At 33.6% G+C, this 20747-nt stretch overlaps 3 protein-coding genes and 1 long non-coding RNA gene across 5 annotated transcripts; 3 read left to right on the top strand and 1 right to left on the bottom strand.

The window, feature by feature from the left end:
* The first annotated feature begins 368 nt into the window (after positions 1-368).
* Positions 369-3426, top strand: LOC104114944 (transcription factor bHLH91-like). Its single transcript, XM_009625504.4, has 5 exons — positions 369-571; positions 660-1640; positions 1746-2162; positions 2396-2518; positions 3117-3426. The coding sequence occupies exons 2-4, from the start codon at positions 729-731 to the stop codon at positions 2495-2497; spliced, it is 1431 nt and encodes a 476-aa protein (XP_009623799.1). The 5' UTR covers positions 369-571; positions 660-728; the 3' UTR covers positions 2498-2518; positions 3117-3426.
* A 1397-nt stretch (positions 3427-4823) lies between these two features.
* On the top strand, positions 4824-7529 carry LOC104114933 (transcription factor bHLH91-like). Its single transcript, XM_009625493.4, has 3 exons — positions 4824-5725; positions 6435-6821; positions 7327-7529. Exons 1-3 carry the CDS (start codon positions 4916-4918, stop codon positions 7426-7428), a joined length of 1299 nt encoding a protein of 432 aa, XP_009623788.1. The 5' UTR covers positions 4824-4915; the 3' UTR covers positions 7429-7529.
* A 3444-nt stretch (positions 7530-10973) lies between these two features.
* Positions 10974-17148, bottom strand: LOC138892965 (uncharacterized). 2 transcript variants are annotated; one of them, XR_011408234.1, is made up of 5 exons: positions 16924-17148; positions 16734-16829; positions 11817-11895; positions 11576-11631; positions 10974-11421 (listed from the first exon to the last, which is right to left on the bottom strand). It is a non-coding gene; the product is annotated as an uncharacterized lncRNA (long non-coding RNA). The 2 variants fall into 2 exon arrangements; XR_011408233.1 differs by lacking the exons at positions 11576-11631; positions 11817-11895 and having other exon boundaries at positions 16924-17123.
* On the top strand, positions 12051-16490 carry LOC104114963 (replication factor C subunit 3-like). Its single transcript, XM_070192691.1, has 11 exons — positions 12051-12365; positions 12465-12578; positions 12966-12998; positions 13699-13870; positions 13964-14142; positions 14318-14454; positions 14580-14675; positions 15083-15152; positions 15250-15327; positions 15429-15510; positions 16354-16490. Exons 1-11 carry the CDS (start codon positions 12051-12053, stop codon positions 16449-16451), a joined length of 1374 nt encoding a protein of 457 aa, XP_070048792.1. The 3' UTR covers positions 16452-16490.
* Positions 17149-20747: the final 3599 nt, after the last annotated feature.

Below are 20747 nucleotides of genomic sequence, written 5' to 3' on the forward strand. Positions count from 1 at the left end.
GCAGCTGCAACAAAGCGAGTACTCAAATCCTTTAGGAGATTATGAGTGGTCCCCACTGACCTTGAGTTTTTGAGTAACAAACTTCCCTTTGCTATAAGGAAAACTGAAGTACTACTACTGCTTTATAGGCTCCGGAACAAAAATGTGTTCTTTTTTGACTCAAATGATAGAAATGCGTGGAAAAAAATTTAGTGACCAAAATACATATAACGCCATTTTTCTCTAATTAAATGGTATTTTGGTCACTAAGTTTTTTTTTCACGCATTTCGGTCGTGTGAGTCAAAAAAGACCACATTTTGGTTCCGGACTCCTGCTTTATATATTCAGTTTTTAGCTTCCCTAACCCAAAACCAACCAACCAACCTTTTATTTGCCAATCCCACAACAGCATATCTCTCTCTCTCTTTCTGCTACCCTTTCCAGTAGTCTTTTCTCAAAATTCTTCTTTTCCTTTTTGTTTGTTCTGTTTCATCTTTTGTTGTTAATATTATGGAACTGTTGAGCTACTTTCTTGATTCAAAAGACTCAAACTTTTAGTACAAGCCGATCCTAATTGTACCAAAAGTTTAGGTAAAGTTACTAGTATCTTTTTCTCAGAGCTGTGAAGTTTTCCTGAAAATGGTATCTTTATTTACTGCTTTTTATGACTTTTTCTCAGGTCTGGAGGAAAAGTACAACAGGAAACCAAGAAAATCATAATTGAGGTGAATCCAAAAAAATAAAAAAAATGTATGTAGAAAGTGATTGTTTTGATCCTGCTGCCAGTGTGCAGCATGAAGGACTAGCAGAAGATGTTTTTGAGATAGAAGAAAACACATATAATAATTCCTCCCAACAAAATGCTGCATTTGTGGCTGCAGCAGCCCTGGAAATGCAACTTCAGCAGCAACTGAATCTTGAGATGGAACAGTGTTACAATACTACTCATAACAACAACAGCATGCAAGAATTGGTACATGAACACAATAATCAAGGAATTTCTTGTGATCAATCAAATTGGGGTGAAATGAGCTTTCCTCCATACCAAAATCAAGAAGATAATAATAACTTTCAACATGTTGCTCATGACATACAAAATGGTCATCAACAGCAAAATTTTCCCAATTCACTGCCTGAAGCTCCATATAATCTTCCAACCCCTGATCTTCTCAACATGTTTCCTTTGCCTAGATCATCAATTTCCTTCACAAATACTAATACAACTCAATCTTCAAATTTATTGACTTCACTAGGCTTACTAGGTGACATTAATATTCCAGCAGCAGATGGTGCATCAACTACAAGTGCAGTCTATGACCATTCTTTACTTCCATTAAATCTACCCCCACAACCCCCTTTACTGAGAGAATTATTCCACTCTTTTCCACATGACTATGGCTTGGGAAACTTAAGAAGTAATACTAGTTCTTTCTTTAATGGGTTGGAGGAGAGAGATCAGTTGAGTGGTGCTTTGTATCAAGATGGAGAAGAAAGGCCTTTTGACAATAGGATTTTTGAGTTTTCTGCTGATATGAATGGTATTGCTAAAAATAGGGATATTGGTAAAGATACAAAACATTTTGCTACTGAGAGACAGAGGAGGGTGCATTTGAATGACAAGTACAAAGCTTTGAGAAGTATGGTACCAAATCCTAGCAAGGTATAAGCTCACTCTTAATTTTCTGCTTTGAAATTGCACATCTTTATATTTAATATGATGGCCTATTGATACCCCTTTTATTTTGTTTGAAATTGTAAAAACAAGAATGATAGAGCATCAATTGTGAAGGACGCTATTGAGTACATCAATGAGCTAAAAAGGGAAGTGCATGATTTAGAAGTTATGGTGGAGAAGAAGAGATGCAACAGAGACAGGATTAAGAGGCAAAAGACAAAAGAAGGTGGTAATTCAATGGATGGTACTGATGCAAAGCAAATGGATGAAGTTGACCAATCTTACAATGGAAATTCATTAAGGAGTTCATGGCTGCAGAGGAGGTCCAAGAATACTGAAGTTGATGTTCGCGTTGTAGACGATGAAGTTACTGTCAAAGTTGTTCAGCAAAAGAGAATCAATTGCCTTCTTTTTGCATCTAAGGTTCTTGATGACCTTCAACTGGATCTTCACCATGTTGCTGGGGGACTTATTGGTGATTACTACAGCTTTTTGTTCAACTCCAAGGTTGTTTTTAATTTACATATGTGGTTTGATTTGATATCTCAAGTTATCCACACTTTGAATTTCTAATATTATATTGCCTTAAAAACAACTTCTTGCAGAAATGTAGGGTAAAATTACGTACAATAGATCCTTGTGGTCGGTCCTTCCCCGGACCTCGCGCATAGTGGGACCTTAGTGCACCGGGCAGCTCCTTATATTCAATATCTTCTTATTGCTTTTGTCTAAACATGCAGATTTGTGAAGGATCTACAGTGTATGCAAGTGCAATAGCCAAGAAGCTCATTGAGGTTGTGGACATACAGTATGCAGCAATTGCACCAACTAATAGCTATTAATTAGTTCAGCTCTTTCATATGGTAACACTTCTTCTTTCCTGTCTGATCTGAAGAAGCTATTGTTTCTTTTCTTAACTAGAAACACCACTACTTGTGGGCTGATTTTATGAAGATTTAAGAGGAAAATAAAGTAAAATGAATATATAAAGTTGCTACTACTTGGTATAGATGAACAATAATTGAGCATCAAAAGAGAAAATTATGGATGTCTCAATGTCTTTCTTCCAGTTTCAAGAATTTACATAAGTGGGGCCATGATATAATGAAGAATGACAAAGACAATTCAAAGAATGAGTCAAGTGAAGATTTAATTAAGAGCTTTAAGTTTCTAAATTTGGGCATGTTTGCTGAAGTACATGCAGACAAGCAGTTGGAACTTGGAAGTATATGCACTCTAGTTCTTTTTATTTCCTTTCTTTTTTTCCAGTTTTGCGAAAAAACGTCTTATTTTCCTCAATTGATGATACTAAAGTTGTACAAAGAAATGGTATACCTTGTTTTATCTCTTAATTCTTCTTAATTTCTTCATATTTTCTTCTTTGATGCATATTCTATCTTGAATTTTTCACCTTTGATTTCTGAACTGTGGCCTCATATTTCTTGGGTGTGTCTATTGCAGATTTCTAGAGGGACTTAGAGACATCAACGATAGCGATCCAGGTTACACAAATTGGCGCACCAATCGGCCAGTGGATGATAGTGTTAGTGTTCTTTAGGAGGAATAACTTTGTTGAATCCATGGAATGAACTGATCAGGATATATTACTGTCTAACTCAAAGTTTGACACTTCTTATTTTCTAATAAGGCATATATATGCTTTGGCAACATAATTATTCCTTAGGATTTCTTTACTTAGTGTAAACTGTAATACAAAAATTCAAACTCCTACACGTACAATATCATATCTCCATGGATTTCTGTTAACTAATTTGCACATGCAATTTCTTCTTGTATTAAACATATATTTTAATGTTCCTACTTTTTTGTACATAAAAAGTTCTTTTATACTGTATAAAAGTTAAACTTTGTTCGTTCAAATTTTGATGAAATAAGGAGCAAGAACACAACAATGCCATGTCCCCACACTCAACAATCTTAAATAAAAATAAAATAAAATAAAATAAACGTATCTGATCTCCACCATCAAATAATAATGCTCTATGTTTATCATATTGATAATGGAAGATGTGGTTCAGAAAACAAAAATAGTGAGTCAAAGTGTAATCAAGACCTTTACCACACTGAGAAAGACAAGGGTACAAGAAGGGGTGCAGCTTCCCTGCAAAACTTCTACTATTACAAAAGCTGCAGAAGATCTGTTTGTCTATATTATGCAGTTTACAGTTCTGGGAAAAATAACCATATGCAGTTCTTATTTACTTGTCTACATGTTAGTATATTATTAGGGTTTTCCATTTATCACTAAAATACAAGGCTTGAACCATGTTTAATTTGAACTGGTCAAAATCCAACATAAACTAAATATTTATATATAAGCTAAAAAGCTGATCCTAATATTTTTGTATATTATTAGGCTTGTATATAGAAATCTACTTTTAACTAATAAAACAACCGGCTTGGCAAGTTCTACTTATTTGATATATTCACATAATAGGTTCAATTCTTACTATCTCCCTTTTGCTCTTCCATGACCTTGATCCTCTAATGTAATTATAATGTTTTCTTATATACATAAAAAAATGTGTGTATTTGGAGACTTTGGAGTATATGTGGTTAGAGACAAACCCAACTTCTTTGAAGGTTGTAATAATGACTTTATAATATAACCTAAACAAGTAAAACTATCTCATTAGTGCAATAATTTTCAACATCATAATAAGCATAGTAACTTTTCTTTGCACCAGGAAATTAAACATTTCAGTATTTTGATATGATCACCATTTGGACATGTATCAAATATGAGCATAAAACTTAGAATCAGAGAGAATACTCAACAAAATATTTATCTGTTCACCACCCCAAAAAAAAAAAGAATTTTTTTTATGTAATTATCAACGTAACCAGGACCATTTAAGGAGAAGATCAGGACCAACTGTACTTACTAAAAGATCAAAAATATGTACTCTTCTTATTGCACACAGAAAATAAATGGTTACTATTTTCTTTGGAATTTTAATGGTTAGTTGCAAAACAAGAGTACGGAGATATATCATCAGTGGTCCCCACTATAATATTTGGAATCTTAGTAACAAACTAACCCCAGCTGTCCCTAACAGAAGAACTGAAAAGGCCAATAAATAGTACTATGGTGGTTTCCTTTCTTTCCCTTATAAGGCCTATCACTACTTTGCTCATTTGCTTTCCTGTAGACGTATTTCTTTCATCTCTTTTGAACTTTTCTTCCCCCAAAACAACTGCTCCATTGTTGATTAATTTTCTACTCCAACTTAAATTTTATGCTATCTTGCACTGTTTCTAAGTGTAGTGACCATTTCAGAAGAATGTATGCAGAAAGTTTAGCTTTTGATCCTACTTCTCATGAGCAAGATGAAGGGACAGAAGAAAAGGGTTTGCTTCAAAATCATTCAACAACTTGTGGTACTAACTTTTCCTTGGGATTGGAACTACAGCAGCAGCAGCTGAATCTTGAAATGGGAAAGTTTCATTCTACTCTAAATAGCAATATTATCCAAACTGAAAATAACTTGATTCGGGAATTTGGGCATGAGCACAACAATAACACAGTGTTATCTTATGGTCAAGCAAATTGGGAAGAAATGGGTTTTAATCCTTATGACCATCAACACGGCCATGAGCGGCACCAAATTAGTAATTTCCCCATTTCAACATTGATCACTAATAATCCATCAAATCCCATAGCAAATACATCACTAGGCCATTGGGTGGGTTTTCCAAGAACAGAATTAGCCTCAACTTCAACTAATCTTTTCTATGACCCACAACAGAATATGCCTGTGAATATTTGTACCACACAACCTAGTTTGTTCAAAGAGTTGTTTCAGCTTTCCCCACATGGCTCCTATGGCTTAGGAAGCTCAGGGACTGGCTCTTTTTTTAGTCACGGGGTTGCTGAGGAAGAGGTAACTGGTGCATTGTACCATGATGCTGGGAGTTTTGATATCAATTATGCAGCTAAAAAGAGGGAAGGTAAGGATATTAAGCATCATGCCAGTGAGAAACAAAGGAGAGTTCATTTCAGTGACAAGTTCCAAGCATTGAGAGCTTTGATCCCAAATCCCTCAAAGGTGTGTATATATATATAGTTATTCACACTACATTTTCTGCTACCTAAAATGGTCCTTAGTTTTCTGTTTGCTGTTGATATCCTTGTTTCATGACATGATGGACACAGATCTGTAGGCAAATACCAATGAAACTTTTAACAACAAATCCTAATTTGTTATCTTATTTACCAGCTATTTTTTGTTGGTAAAATTTCATTTTTTTTTTACCGAAAACGTGTGGAAGTCGAGAATTAGGCTTGAAGGTTTGACAAGTAGTCTTGAGTTTCTCCTAGAGTTTTTCCTAGGCTTACCGGTAGTACTAGTACCATTCTTGTATTTTCTTATTTCTGATTCTTTATTATTACATGTTGTGTCATTCACTTCCGTTACCCTATTAACTTATTGTTAATATTGTTTGTTGCTTTATTTCGAGGGTCTATCGAAAACAGTCTCTTTACCTTTACAAGGTAGAGGTACGGTCTTTGTACACATTACCCTTCTTAAACCCTACTTGTGGGATTACACTGGGTTTTGTTGTTGTTGTTGTTTTCTCTTGTCAATCAATCTTTGCTGTTATGTAAGTCTACATGATTTTGGCTATTCAAGAATGACATATAGAGCATAAATTGTGTTGTTATAACAAAATTTTGGACTAAAGAAAAAGGATAACTTGTTTAGGGATTTAATAGGGTTTGTTTTGTTAAATTGACATATTTTTTGTGAATACAAGAATGATAGAGCAACAATTATTGCGGATGCTATTGGGTACATCAATATGCTGAAAACAAAAGTAAATGAGCTAAAGAATGAAGTAGAAAAGAAAGAGAGGGTCAAAAGGCAAAGAACAGAAGATGGTTCATGTGGTTTCAATACTGTAATGGAAGCTGCTGAGAATCATGTGAATATGAGGAGTTCATGGCTTCAAAAGAAATCAAAGAATACTGAAGTTGATGTTAGAATTATGGATGATGAAGTGACTGTTAAACTTGTCCAACAACAGAAGAGAATGAATTGCCTTCTCTTTGTTTCAAAAGCCTTTGATGAGTTTCAGCTGGATATCCATCATGTTTCTGGAGGATTAATTGGTGATCACTATAGCTACCTCTTCAACTCCAAGGTACTTAATTCTTCTTCCTTTTGTATGATATGTTATGTCAAATGCAGTGGCAGAGCCAGCTTATCCAAAGTTCGTCCTGAAAATTACAATGTGTAGTTCGGTAATTTTTATACTATATGTATATATTATTATATATGTTAACTCCCCTTGACTTTTCCGTGTGTTACTTCTTTATATTTTGACATCCCTTAGTGAAAATTCTGGCTCCGTCACAGGTCAAATGATAACTAAGTGATTGCAAAACATATGTTTAATATGAGTTTTAACTTATATACATTGACGGTATACATAAAATTTAGACTATCAGTGTACTATTCTTGGAATAGTTTTTCGGAAAAATTGTGTTCTCAAGACTATATTTAAATGCCAAATAACGTATTGAAAAAAAAGGTGTTAGAGATTTGAACTTGTTCAGATTTAGGTAAATTGTGTTTTAAGCTATTATATTCAGGAAGTTTGAGGCTTTTGGAAACATAATTGTGGGTATTTTTGACAATGTATGCAGATTTGTGAAGGTTCAACAGTATATGCAAGTGCAATAGCAAACAAGGTTATTGAAATTTTAGACAAGGAACATGCACCCATTGCACCAAGTTGCGATCTTTAATTAAGTTGGAGTTCTTTTTGTCTTGAAATATAGCCTTAATTATTCCTATTCCATCCAATAATTTCTGCTTTTTAATACATTCTTGTGGGCATAGAATGGTATATAACACTATATCTGAGTTTTGAAAACTAGTTCGACTATGTGATCCATATTAATGTAATTATTAACTTACATTGAAAAGATTTATATGGCTAGTTATGATCTCTTTGCATTGAAAATCTATCCAATTGCATTACTGAGTCGGAACGAATTTTATTTTATTTTTGGGGTTTTTACAAAAATAGCCAGTCATATTAATTGTATATTTTTTCTAGTCATATACATAAATTATACATAATTATACACATTTAATATATAAATTATATATATAATATACATTATTTTTAGTTTAAATTCATTCTTTTATCTTGTGGCTTAAAGCTATTAGTAGGGGTCGATCTAACAGAAAAGTTTCAGCAGGATAAATTCTAATAATGAATTTTCAACACTATTGTTTTATTCTACTATTGATGATATATAAATAGATCAAAAAGAGTGCAACACTAGCCTTTTTAATTTCCATTTCCATGATTTTTCTCTTCCTTTTCACCCCATTCTCAGTGCTATACTCCTTAGTCCTTACCTAACACATTTCCTAATTTACTAATTGTGTAGCCCAAAAAGAAACCAATTCAAAAGCACCGAATTTCCTTATCTGACTTCAGCAAAATCCTTTTAATGTGTTAAAAATGTATTTATATTAATTTAAAAAGGAAGCTTGTATACTATTTTCCTCCTCTCCCTTCACTTTTATCATATGCCTCATTTGGATCTCTTTTGGTCAACGCGAATTCAGCCGTTGACCATGATTCTCCACTTCCCACGGTTACTTATTTTTGGTGTAACATTAAATAAATAAATCAATCAATAAAAGTAAAATTGAGAAAGAAACGAGAGATAAATCTTCCATGAAAACGGACTAATCTCCGTTTGGTCGGATGTCGATGTACAACATTCTTTAACAAAATCTTGTATAGAAATGATGTTACTGAATTATTTCCTTAAATTTTTTGTCAAATGTAAAATAAGTTAATAGTTTATTGTGCTAGCACAATATACATTAACTTACGGGCATCTTGTATTTGCACCAAACATGTATGATTTGCTTATAAATGTATTCAGAAAGTCTTCATTTGTGTGAAACTATTCCTTTCAATGTATCAGCGAAGGTTTTTGTGTGAATAATGAAATGGTAAACATTACTCATTTTATACTCTTCCACCATGATATAATGCCTTTTCAAGAAAATGATGCGAGAAGCCGCAATGAAGAAATAAAGAGATCCTTATTTGTTGAGTTTTTTGAGTTCATGTGTGAGTGAAAAATTGAGGGAAAAGATATGAAAGGAAACAAAATTTTGAATTGGTTTCTTTTACAAAGAAACTTTGTCCCTCATTGGATAGGAAGAGGAAAATTCTTGTGTTTATATATAGAAGCACTTCTTCTAGTTCTTCAAGAGTTGAGAAGAAAGCAAGCATCTCACCGTTGTCGTCACTCAGCTACGACTTCAACTTTGAATTTAATAGAAATTTAAATATTTTTTGCCGAATAGACACCTTGTCAAATGGCAGTCATCTTTGCACCTGTTGAAACTCAACTTCGTTGGCTATAAATACATAGGATTAGCCTCATTTTTTAGACACCGAAATCTTAAACACTCTCCTCCCTCTTCTACATTTTTGCATTATTTTTCAAGGGGAAAAGTAAGGATCTAAGTGTGATTTTCTCCGTCATTTGAGTTCGCTGATGTTCTGTAATTTATAGTACCACTACATAAAGTAGTTATTCCGTTCTATCCTGACAGAAATTAATTCAAAACTTTGAGCAAGCGTAAGGGTATTAAATTCCTTAATGATACAGAAGCAACTTGTGGACTCGAAATTATTTTCTATTTCTGTTTATTGCATTATGTTTTATTATTGTTTCTCCATTTTCTGATTTTGAACACAATTTACTAGCAAAGTATTTTCACCTTAACTTGTACAGTAACTCTTATGATTTACTTCGGTTCTTTGTTATATGACACTCTATTCCCAAAAAAAGAAAAGAAAAAAGAGAATGCTCTATATGTAGTCAACTAACTTTTTAAGCTTTTATTAGCAAAACAAGAAAAAAACTTTTAAGCTTTTCATTTTACAATGATATGATAATATAACCGCATAAACTTCAAAATATTTAAGATTACAAACTCCTCTAATCCTTTCTTTATTTCTTCAATTCCATTGCTAACACCTTCGCATAAATAAAACGCATTCATTAGTTGTTTAGTTTGATGCAAACATTAATTCTTTCCCGTATAACTTTTCATATTTTACAAGTTTCGTCTACGAGGATAACTGCTAAGCTGGGGAATAAATCAGAGATGATCTCATCTGAAAGGGAAGTGATTCGCTGCGGCAACTATTTTCACATACCTTGAAAAAGACATGTACAACATTTGGAGAATGTCATAAACTATTTATTCAAAAAAAAGAATTTTCTTGCATAAACTACAGAAAAAAAGAAGAATAAAATATGGGAATTCAAGCTTTGTTATAAGTTTTTTTAAAAAAGATTCTTGTGGATATCCCGAAGTCCCACCACACGTAACCTTCGAGATAAACAATATTTAAGGCCTATATTTATAACATTTTTTACCCAATTAAGTTCTAGAAAGCAGGCTGATATTCTCTATATATTGAACGTTTTGGAATCAATATTATTTAATAATATTATTTGGAGTCGTGATATGTTAGAATTGATCAACTTTGTGACAGCTACTGCATTGACAACCAAGTTGACAAAGTTGTTTGTAATTATTAAAAAAGTTCTTTATGTAGAAAACCTCTTTTTTTTTTTAATGTGAAAAAGGTTTAAATTTTGTTTATATGGGGGATGTCTACATCATAAAATCCATTAAGAGGAAAAGTGACGTCTACTTAATTATCTTTCTTTTCCATGTTTTCTTTAATTTAAATTGATACAAAGTATATATTGTTTACCCACCATGAAGTAAACAACGTAAGAATTAGTGCGAAATTACTACAGTAAGGACATTTTGATGATAAGGTTTCAACTTTAGTTGCTAAGACAAGAGCTCATAAGATCTCAAATATATCGTTTTATTATCTTTGTTCCTTCCTTGCTTAGATAGGATGGCACCTATTGGTCCTTTAATATATTACTACTTCTCTCTGCTGGTGTTTGTTCTTGCTTTGTAGCTCATTTTTCGTGCCAAAGATGGGGGAAGAGCGGTACACAATCAGGTCACACATAAGATGGTTATGGGTAAACTTCAACGATAAGCATATCCGAACCCGTGCGCAATACTCTACCTCCTCCTTGAGCAATGATAGCGTGTATTTGTCAGGTCAGCAATTGCACTTATTATGGATGATTACATATAATTAATCTTTTAGGTAAAAATTCTCTTATACTATCGATATATAAAAGTTAAACTCATAGATAATAGGAGATGTGATATAAAGCACAAACATCCCTAGAGATGGAACCAAAAACAACAAAAGTTAAAAGACTAGAGATAGATTAACCTTTTAACTGGTGAGCTGCTTTTGCATGGACTATTGCAAAAGCTATACTCTCTACACTAATAGTACAGCCATGCAAAGAGGTTTGACTTAAGTTCAAGAAAGAAAAATAAACATTGTTAATAACGTAACATCCCTTATAATGTTCTCTAGATGATCGCCCATGGACCTACTGTTGAAAGTATCTTTTTTCCATTCACATTAATATCATAATTGAGTTTACTTACTTATTAATCCTCTTTTCTACACAAGAAAAAAAACCCAGCAACTTTCAATCTCAGCTCTTCAATGCCGAGTCCATCAATCCCACGTTCAAAATCTGTTCCCTGCAACATATCAGAAACTCAAAATTCTCCTACAAACTCACTTACAATACCTACTTCAGTCAGATCCTCCAAATCAGCTGACTCATTAAAACCAACATGGCCTAAAAATGCAAATGAGCTTATATCAAGAAAGGGTGGCTCATCTTCAAAGAACTCAAATTTAACAGCTGATAATCTCACGGAATTCAATAAAAGAAATGCAATTCAAGAAGAAAAGAGATACTCTGCAAGAAGTCCATATTATAAAGGACTTACTGATTCATCCAAAGTGATTAATCGACAGAAGTTATTAGCAGAGTTTAGTAGTAGTCCTGGAAAAGATAGCATATCAGCTTCTTCTACAAGTTCAAGTTCTAAATCCAATTTAGCTAGCAAGGTAATGTTGAAGCGCGTGACCATTTCGTCTAAAAGCTTAAACTGTTTAAGAGAGCATATATTTTTTTAATTACTTAATTATATTATGTCTCAACAGGTACAAGAATGGAGTGCATCTTACTTTGTACGCAAAGGCAAAGAAGAAAGAACATCCTTCTCCTTGAATACTTCTATTGGGAACAAGAACATCCAAGATTCATCTTCATCAGAGACAAAAGATAAAGGAGTAATCAGAACGACAATTGGAGAAGAACTTGGTATAGGTCGGAAAGGAGTTAGAAAATGTTCAAGAAAAAGCAGACATAGACTTTCAAAATCAGATCAGGGGAAGCCTTTGAGGGAGAGAGCATCAGAAATGCAAGCAAATATAGTAGTACTACCACCAGCCCCTGCACCACCAATAACATCACCACCAAAATTGTCAATACCATCTCCACCGCCAACTCCATTAATATTGCAAACATCATTGCAAGATGAAGAAATTGAAGCAGTACCATTACCAGCTTCACCAACTCAAACTACAGAGGATGAAAAAGATACTACAAAAGAGAAGGATATTACAAGTCCAGAACAGAAAGACAAAAGATTTAAATGGGCTGACAAGTATAGGCCTAATGCTCTTAAAGATTTTCTATGCAATAGAAATACTGCACTTGAACTGAAGGCACTGGTATGAGAAATAATCTTGAACAATCTTTTTTCAAAATTTTCCCTATTCATAGCTAAAATACTAAGAAAAGACACTTCTTTTGAATTCTAAAATTTGCAGGCAGAAACAGATGGCAGTAATCGTCATTATATATTTGCAGGACAGCCAGGAGTAGGGAAAAGAACCATGATATTTGCTTTGCTTCGCGAAGTTTTTGGACATGATAAAATACAGGTACATTTATTGATTCTCTTTAAAGCTACAAAAGTATCAAAAGGTTTAATCCAGAAAATATGTTAATTTGCCACTTTAGTAATAAAAAGCTAGACGTGAGTTGTAAATATCACGAGTTAAACTTCTATATACTACAAGTGCAAACAAACTTTTCAAGCAATAAGTCACCTTAAAAGTAACTACAAATAACTATGCATGGAAAGTAAGATTAGTAACCAAAAAAATAAAAAAATAGCTTGGTTACCTACTACAACATGTTTACGCTGATGGTATAAAACAATTTAACAATGTCAGTGTATGTATGTTAAATCCAAGAATCGCCGATATCATGTTCTAGATCAGCACTTATCAAATCATCAACTGATGATAGTTTCTTTGCTTTTACAGGCAAGAGAAAAGTGCAAGGTGTTCTACTTAAAGGTATGAAGACCCTTGTATTGTGTTCATAGATTATGCATACAAAGATCTGAGAATGTGTTTCATATATAGAGCCCATTAGATGTTCTATTATTGGTGGCATTTGAACATATGAAAAAAGTTTTACCAGTATACTGCCATAATATAAGTGACATCTTTTATTACTAAAAGGATCTCTGTTTTCCAAGGATCACAGACCGAGCCTCACTAACGAAAAGTATCAGCAAATTGAAATAAATGGAGTAATTTTCAAGTCTTCTAAAGACATAAAAGTCTATACATTTCATGTAACATTCTACTCGTTCATGATCACAATACGGGACAAATGTGCACAAGGCATCAGACGGCAAGTATTCATTTGTATCCCCTGAAAGTATGTCAATATGAAAACTAATATTGTAGAAATAATTTTAAGCATTCAACTACAACATCCAATGACAGACTATCTTTCGGTCTAGAATATGACTGTAAAAGCTACAAATATCACTTAATGTATTTATAAAAAGCACATCTCCAGCTTATATATTTAAATGGTTTTAACTTATAACAGTGTAAAATTTAGACTGGTTATAGAAAATTAGACATTATTATCAATGCACGGAAGTTAAAATCTTATTTTTTACATGTCAAAACATAGAAGTTTAAATCAAATTAAATCAAGTAGAACAGTGAAAGGACCTTCTCAAAATGCAATGCATTTCAGGGAGAAGCAGTGCCGAGCATCCAAGTAAATGTGAAGGAATCAAAGAAACATGTTGAGATCAATCTCTCTGAAACTAAAGGCTACGAGAAACATGTCATCGTAGAACTAATCAATGAGAGAAAGCACAAAGCATCCATCAGATCAGCACCTTGCCATCGTGATGACTGTAAAGGTATTACAAGCTTTTGCAATTTGTATTACCCAAAAGCGGACAAAGAAAGCCTTAGAAATGATCTATCACTTACTTCATTTGTAATGTACACAGCTATCATTCTTGGTGAAGCTGACAAGCTATCAACAGATGCTTTGCTATATACCAAATGGATGTTAGAAAGATATACAGGTTGTTATAAGGTCTTCTTTTGCTGCAGTGATATCACCAAGCTCCAGCCAATTAAGTCTATTTGTAAGGTTGTTCATCTCCAAAAACCTTCAGATGACGAGGTGCGCATGCATAGTACCAATACGTATTGGATTTAATCAATATATATTGAGAACGTAAAGATTTTTACACTATTACTATAATCTAACATGTTATAGCAAGTTACTTAAACTCAAATATAATATGCACAACTCTCTCTTTCTTTAACTAACTTGGAAAAGATTTTCTTGTTGGCAGATTGTAGACGTCTTGGAATTCATAGCAAAACAGGAAGAAATAGAACTACCACATAAACTGGCAGCACAGATTGCTAGTAACTCCAAAAGTAACCTACGTCAAGCAATTCGCTCTTTTGAAGCTACCTGGCACTTCAAGTAATGTTCAGCTTTTATAGAGAATGAATTACGTACACAATCCTCTATCAAGATTGACTATTTACAAATAGCTTATTCTTTTGTATTGTCCACTCACTAACTATAGCAGAATGTATAATTATCAGCACTTGCTTGACTGAGAATCAAGAAATCAAGACAGGGTGGGAAGATGACATTGCAAAGATTGCTAAAAACATAATTGAGGAGCAAAGCCCGAAGCAGTGAGTATAATTTCACATCATTGTAAAGTTACTCTCTCAGTTCCATTTATGTGACATTCTTTCCTTTTTAGTTTGTTTAAAAAAGGATAACACCTTTCTATATTTGGCAACTCTTTTACTCTAAACTTTCCATGTTACCCTTAACGACATGCTTTTATAGCCATAGAAATGTCATAACATGCTTAAAACCAGAAGTTCTAACTTCTAAGGGTGCTTTTGGTATGTGCCAAAATCATTCTTTTTTCCGGCCAAACACTGTCATATAACATGAAATGGACGGAGTACATTACAAAGACATTTCTATGACTATGAGGACAATGTTCACTTCACACTAAGGCTCTTCGACATCCCAATTAAGAGTTCCCGGCACTCATAATACTAACATCAAGAGTTCATTTCTCTCTCAGGCTATATGATATCCGTGGGAAACTGCAGAATTTGATAGAGCACAACGTGTCTGCTGAGTTCATCTTTAATGTAAGAGGTTCTTAGTCCTTATAACTATTGCTGGAAAATAACTGAAACTTTTCACTAACTCTTAATCCTTTTTTTTCTTCATTTCGTTATATGTTAGACTTTGGTAGAAGAACTAAAGAGTAATTTGGATGACCAATTCCACAAGGAAATTGACAATCTGAAAATGAAGTACAATGTAATGAATTTTAATTCACTATTATATAGTCATTCTATGTTCACCAATACATTAATACAGAAGCAAATAACTAAACTTATCTCTCTTTTTTTCTCATTCAGATAAATTCAAAGGATCTGGAACAAGGAAAAAGTGATAATGATGCAGTGAAAAAGATTGTTCTCCAATTTATGAAGGTTGAAGGTAAGACAAGCATTTGATGGAAACTGTATTCATCATCTTTCCTTAAAGAATAAAAAAAGACAATTCTCTTAATCAGGCACCAAATCTTTCATTAAAGCATTTGTCGCTCCTATAATACTCCTCTATTACAATCACCATATTTTAATCATATGTGTTAATTCTTTATCTATCTTCCTGGAAGATTGAGTCTTAGATATCTTAAGTATTTGTATTTAGGAACCACAATCTCGTCTAATCTTACTATATCTTATACCAATTAATTTCTTCTCAAGCACCCACCAATAGACATTCTTAGTACTCTATTTTGATGCCAATGCATATCATGTGGAGATCCTTCTTCATTTCCTTATAATTTCAATCAATTTTAGCAAAAATATAGTCGTTTGTTGTAGAACTACCTAATTTGAATCCAAATTGCCTCTTCTTACCATCGTAATGTACCTAAATCAATGCTCTATCACAATTTTCCAAAGTTCCATCACATGATTTAGTACTCATAAGTTCAAAAACTAAGATAGTCCAACAACTTAATATGGAGTTGTCGAATTGAAAGCATTTACTAGGACACACATAAAATTAGAGGATCACATATATATATATTCACCTATGGTTATACTTTCTTGACACTTTGATTCCCTTTTATCTTTACATGCTATACTTTTCACCTGAGGCCATATATATGGCAATGCAGTGGTAATTCAGAAATCAAGTTCATATAACATCTGATTTACGCCACAAAAGTCCAAATGGAAAAAGAGTTGAGTATCAATGTTGCTATCCCTTTCTTTTTCCCTCTTTTTCCCCTAAGAGTTTTACTTTCTTTTTCCCTCTTTTTCACTGCAGAGTTCATAGCTAAATTCATGAGCTGGTATAAGACTTCAGTTCTGAAGAAAGGAAATCACAACCCCTCACAAGCCTATCCCTCCAAGGGGAATAATTAGTTTGGAAACAATTCCATTTGAGTGATAAAGAATTTCCCAATCACTTTCTATTACAAACTTGGTTAATAACTCGGTATTTCAGTTGTAAAATAAAGTGGCAATCACACTGAAGTCCGAAGCAGACATTTTATGTTCTTAAGATATAAAATTACGTAAGATAAATAAAAAAGGCACTCAATAAGTGTATGTTTTCATTGTTCTGGAAGGGTAGTTGTATGAGTTATTCTCCATCCATTCTATATTATTTGACACTATTTTCTTATTACAGAAAAAGAATGTCACCTTGTTAGCTATTTTTTGCATGGCAGAAGCTTATTCCCTCGTTGCAAGAAATCACAGTTTGTGTATTTAATATCATCTCCTCCTTCACTCAATGCCCTGTACATATTTCACCAACCAAATAGCAATTCGATCAACTACTATCAATTGCAGTCATTTAATAAAAAATAACTAAAATTATACCCACACGTACCTTTTCTGCTCTACTGCAACACACGGTTAACTGTAGATTGACGCATTTTATCTGTTTGGAATAACATTTTTTGGTTATTGAGTAGCTTTCTCTTGATTGAAAAGGAAAAAAAAAAGTGGCTTTCTCCGTTAAGTAAAAGGGTTAGTGTATATCTTGGACTAATTAAAAGAACCCTACCTACTTTCTCAAACTTAAGGACTAATAATGTGTAGAGAGATGTATAAGGGAGTAAATTGAACTTAATCCCATGTTTAAGGGACTATTTTGAGTTTTTTTTTCTACCTCATAATCTGCGCTTACAATTTGAGCTAGGTAAGAGCAATGATGTAATAGACCAAACTTTTAAAAAGTATTTTTTTTTTCTTTCCAAAAGTTTTTTTTTTCTTAAGTTATTTGGCCAAAATTTTAGAAGGAAAAATATGTTTTAGAGTAGAAGCAAAATCAGTTTTTGAGATGCATAAAAAAATAATTTCTTCCCAAAAGTATTTTTTTGAAAAATATTTTTAAGAAAAATACACTTATAAGCACTTTTTAAAAGATTGACCAAACATTAATTACTACTCAAAAGTGTTTTTCAAACTAATTAGTCAAACACAAATTGTTTCTCACCAAAAGTACTTTTTTTAAAAGCACTTTTGAAAATAAACTAATTTTAGAAACTTATTTGACCCACGTTATTGATAGTACTGCATTGGATAAGTTAATTCTAAAACTATATATATATATATATATATATATATATATATATATATATATATATATATATATATATATAAGTATGTTTACCCCTAAAATCGGGTAATAATTGAATTTATACGCGATTTTAAGGATATGTGATCTAATTTGATACAAAGTGAGAAATCAGATTAAAAATGGAAGATTAAGTAGAAAAATAAATGCAAACCATGTAGATTGAACAACTTAAGCCTCGCAAGGTTAACTTCTTTCTAATTTAGATGTGACGTTATTGAAGCCAGAATAATATGAATAAAGCTGGAAAAAATAGTATCTTGCTCTTTGAAGTCAGTTACAATCCCCCCCCCCCAATTACTGTGAGACCCCAGGTGTTTCTCTCTTCTCTTACGTAATATACGTAACGTGGCGTGGTTATATTAGGTATATATGATTGGGTATAGCACATTGGGAGAATAAGACTGAAAATGTGTGGTAATATCAAGGAACTAAACTAAAGCTTTAAGTCAAAGGAATCCCTTAAACAAAGGTTCATGGTTAAAGAAATGGCTCGGGTAGCACCCCGCGCGTTCGGAAGGTTTAAGTTAACTTGCACCTGTGGGATAAGACTAAGAGTGTATAATATGCTAAGAATAATGTGTTATGAGGTATTATAATATCACACTGGTCACATGTTAAGTTTTGGAGTCAAGCAAGTTGCGAAATAAAAGTCGGCAAAAGAAATCGTAAATTTCTCTAATAAATTTTCTAAACTTTGGGTCAAATGTCTTGTTTGCAACCAAAGAAATCTCACATCAAACCGACATTGAAGTAAAATTTTATGACTATTTTACCGCGGACAGTCCGGGCTGAAATCGGGTCGGGTCAAACAAGTGGTATAAGTCGGAAAATCCGACTTTTAAGACCCCAAAACATTTCATCTTCGTCCCAAAACAGTGAAAAAGCTTAAGAGCGAGTTTCATGGTGTTCTTGAGTGATTAAGGTGTGTTTTTAACGATTTCTATCGTTAAAGCTTGCCCCCGTGCCTAGAAGCGCAATCTCTACGCTTTGCAATCATTTCCCCTTCTATTAGCTGTGTTTGGAGCTATTTTTTGAAGATAGGAAATTGTTGTTCTTGCTGGTTTTTTAGGATTTATACTTGGTTTGCCAAGGTAATCATCTTGGGACTCTTTTATGATCGTTTTTACAAAGTTCTACGGGCGTTTCGTCAAGTTAGGGTCATATGGCAAATCTACCGATTTAAACTCATTTATGAACTATTTATAGGTGCGTATAAGCTGCATATATATAGTGGTTTCGAAGCTTAGGACGTAAGGAACAACGTTCGTGAAGGAACTACAGGCATTCGGACGTTCGTTGGAGAGGAATGTTAAGGCTAAGCTTCGTCCTTCCTTTTAGCACGAATTTTGGGAAATTCCTAAGACGCCAAATGTGATATTTTACTATTCTGTTGCTAGAAAGACCTTCTGTGAAAGGCATTGGTATCGTAGCTGAAGTAATTTCATGATGTTATTAGGTTGATATACCACTCGTTCGGTTAAAAAGGGTATTCAACATCTATATATGTCATTTTGTCGGCTTTCTTAAATATATGTCCATATATATGAATTCTTATTCGTCTTTGGGTTGTGTGACTTAAAAATAAAGGCATTTAGTATTTTCGATCAGTCCTTCTTCCTTGTTAAAGTGTATTTTAAAATCTCTAAAGTGACACGTCGATTTCAAAATTTTTAAATATAATTTTTATGTTTAAACTACTAAAACATTTGATTTTGTTTTTTGAAATACTTTCTTTTACTAATTATCAAGAAATCAAGTATAAGGACTAAGTGAAGCACCTTAAGCTTTTTATGAACATATTTAGAGTTAAGTTATCTTTCTAAAAGTCGAGTTAAGTTTTCAAACTTATTAAAAAAGATATGAGGTTCCACGAGACATTTGTATGCGATACGAAGGTGATTATGAGATTATGAGAATAAGAGTACCAATGAGCCAAGGTTGGCTAAGTTCTTGTTATGGCCTATTATGTGCATTCAAAGTTCATATCATACATGACATATTATGCATGAACTTCGAGCTATAATCGGAGGTAAGGGGCCTATTTGCCCGAAAGACTATATATATTGTACAGATGGCCACAGGTTGGCAATATGATACCGGTTAGCTTCCGGGAGAGACCGCTTTTGTTGGGTATGTCATGCATTTACATTAATATATATGTATTCACGACATACGATTACACGAGCATACCATGCATATTTTATTAGTATGAGGTCGGATGTCGGCCATGGAGGCTATCAAAGTTTCAGTGTCAGGTGGTATCCTTATTACCTTTTTACATCAGCTATGTATGATTCTACTTTCTGCCTTACATACCAGTACATTTTTATTCGTACTGATGTCTCGTTGCCTGGGGACACTGCATTTCTATTTCGTGCATGCAGGTCCAGGTAGGGACTCTGATCGACCCCTCCGCTAGGATTTCGGGGTTCAACTGTGAGTTGGTAAGCTCCACCTCTTCCTGGAGCTTTCATAGGATGGTTACTTTTGTTGTACAGTTTGGGTATAGTTGGGGCCTTATCCCGACAGTGCTTATGACACTCTTAAAGGCTATTGTGGACACAATATTTTGGGTTTCTTTTTTTTTACATCTTTCAGTCTCCAGCCCATAGGCTTGGCATGTATATATATGTGTGTAGTCATGTATGTCTTCAGTCGCGGCCTCATCGGCCAGCTAGTATTTTATTATTTTGGCTTGTCTACCTATGTTTATATGGTGTATTGTTATTCATTGCATAACCTTACGGTCCAGGCTTAGTATTTCAGATGTTGTGATGCCCGATCTGTTGGGCCCCCAGTCTAGTTAGCTAGTATATTTAGTGGCTAACTCGATCGAATACAGTATCGAGTGCCAGTCGTGCCTCCCCTAGTTTGGGGCGTGACAATTACTGAGTTTCCTCGCTATATATTTAGGGAGATTAGGCTTTTAAGACATTATTTTATATCAAATTATGTAGACCATTAGCTCCCTTTTTAACTTAATCCCGTGATTTATGCCATAATGATTGGTTAATGGCGAGAATATCGGATCCTTATCGGATGAGTTGGCAAAGCTCTTCTTTGAGGCCGTT

This window comes from Nicotiana tomentosiformis, chromosome 1 (assembly GCF_000390325.3).
Source record: "Nicotiana tomentosiformis chromosome 1, ASM39032v3, whole genome shotgun sequence".
In the NCBI taxonomy this organism is placed as follows: domain Eukaryota; kingdom Viridiplantae; phylum Streptophyta; class Magnoliopsida; order Solanales; family Solanaceae; genus Nicotiana; species Nicotiana tomentosiformis.

What these genes read in the sequence shown, in the direction of transcription:
- LOC104114933 (XM_009625493.4), top strand. Translation starts at nt 4,916, where the DNA reads ATGCTATCTTGCACTGTTTCTAAGTGTAGTGACCATTTCAGAAGAATG. An exon ending in TGATCCCAAATCCCTCAAAG is followed by an intron (nt 5,726 to 6,434) that starts GTGTGTATATAT and finishes TGTGAATACAAG; the next exon opens with AATGATAGAGCAACAATTAT. An exon ending in GCTACCTCTTCAACTCCAAG is followed by an intron (nt 6,822 to 7,326) that starts GTACTTAATTCT and finishes CAATGTATGCAG; the next exon opens with ATTTGTGAAGGTTCAACAGT.
- LOC104114944 (XM_009625504.4), top strand. Translation starts at nt 729, where the DNA reads ATGTATGTAGAAAGTGATTGTTTTGATCCTGCTGCCAGTGTGCAGCAT. An exon ending in TGGTACCAAATCCTAGCAAG is followed by an intron (nt 1,641 to 1,745) that starts GTATAAGCTCAC and finishes TGTAAAAACAAG; the next exon opens with AATGATAGAGCATCAATTGT. An exon ending in GCTTTTTGTTCAACTCCAAG is followed by an intron (nt 2,163 to 2,395) that starts GTTGTTTTTAAT and finishes CTAAACATGCAG; the next exon opens with ATTTGTGAAGGATCTACAGT.
- LOC104114963 (XM_070192691.1), top strand. Translation starts at nt 12,051, where the DNA reads ATGCAAGCAAATATAGTAGTACTACCACCAGCCCCTGCACCACCAATA. An exon ending in GAGGAGCAAAGCCCGAAGCA is followed by an intron (nt 14,676 to 15,082) that starts GTGAGTATAATT and finishes TTTCTCTCTCAG; the next exon opens with GCTATATGATATCCGTGGGA. An exon ending in CTGCTGAGTTCATCTTTAAT is followed by an intron (nt 15,153 to 15,249) that starts GTAAGAGGTTCT and finishes GTTATATGTTAG; the next exon opens with ACTTTGGTAGAAGAACTAAA.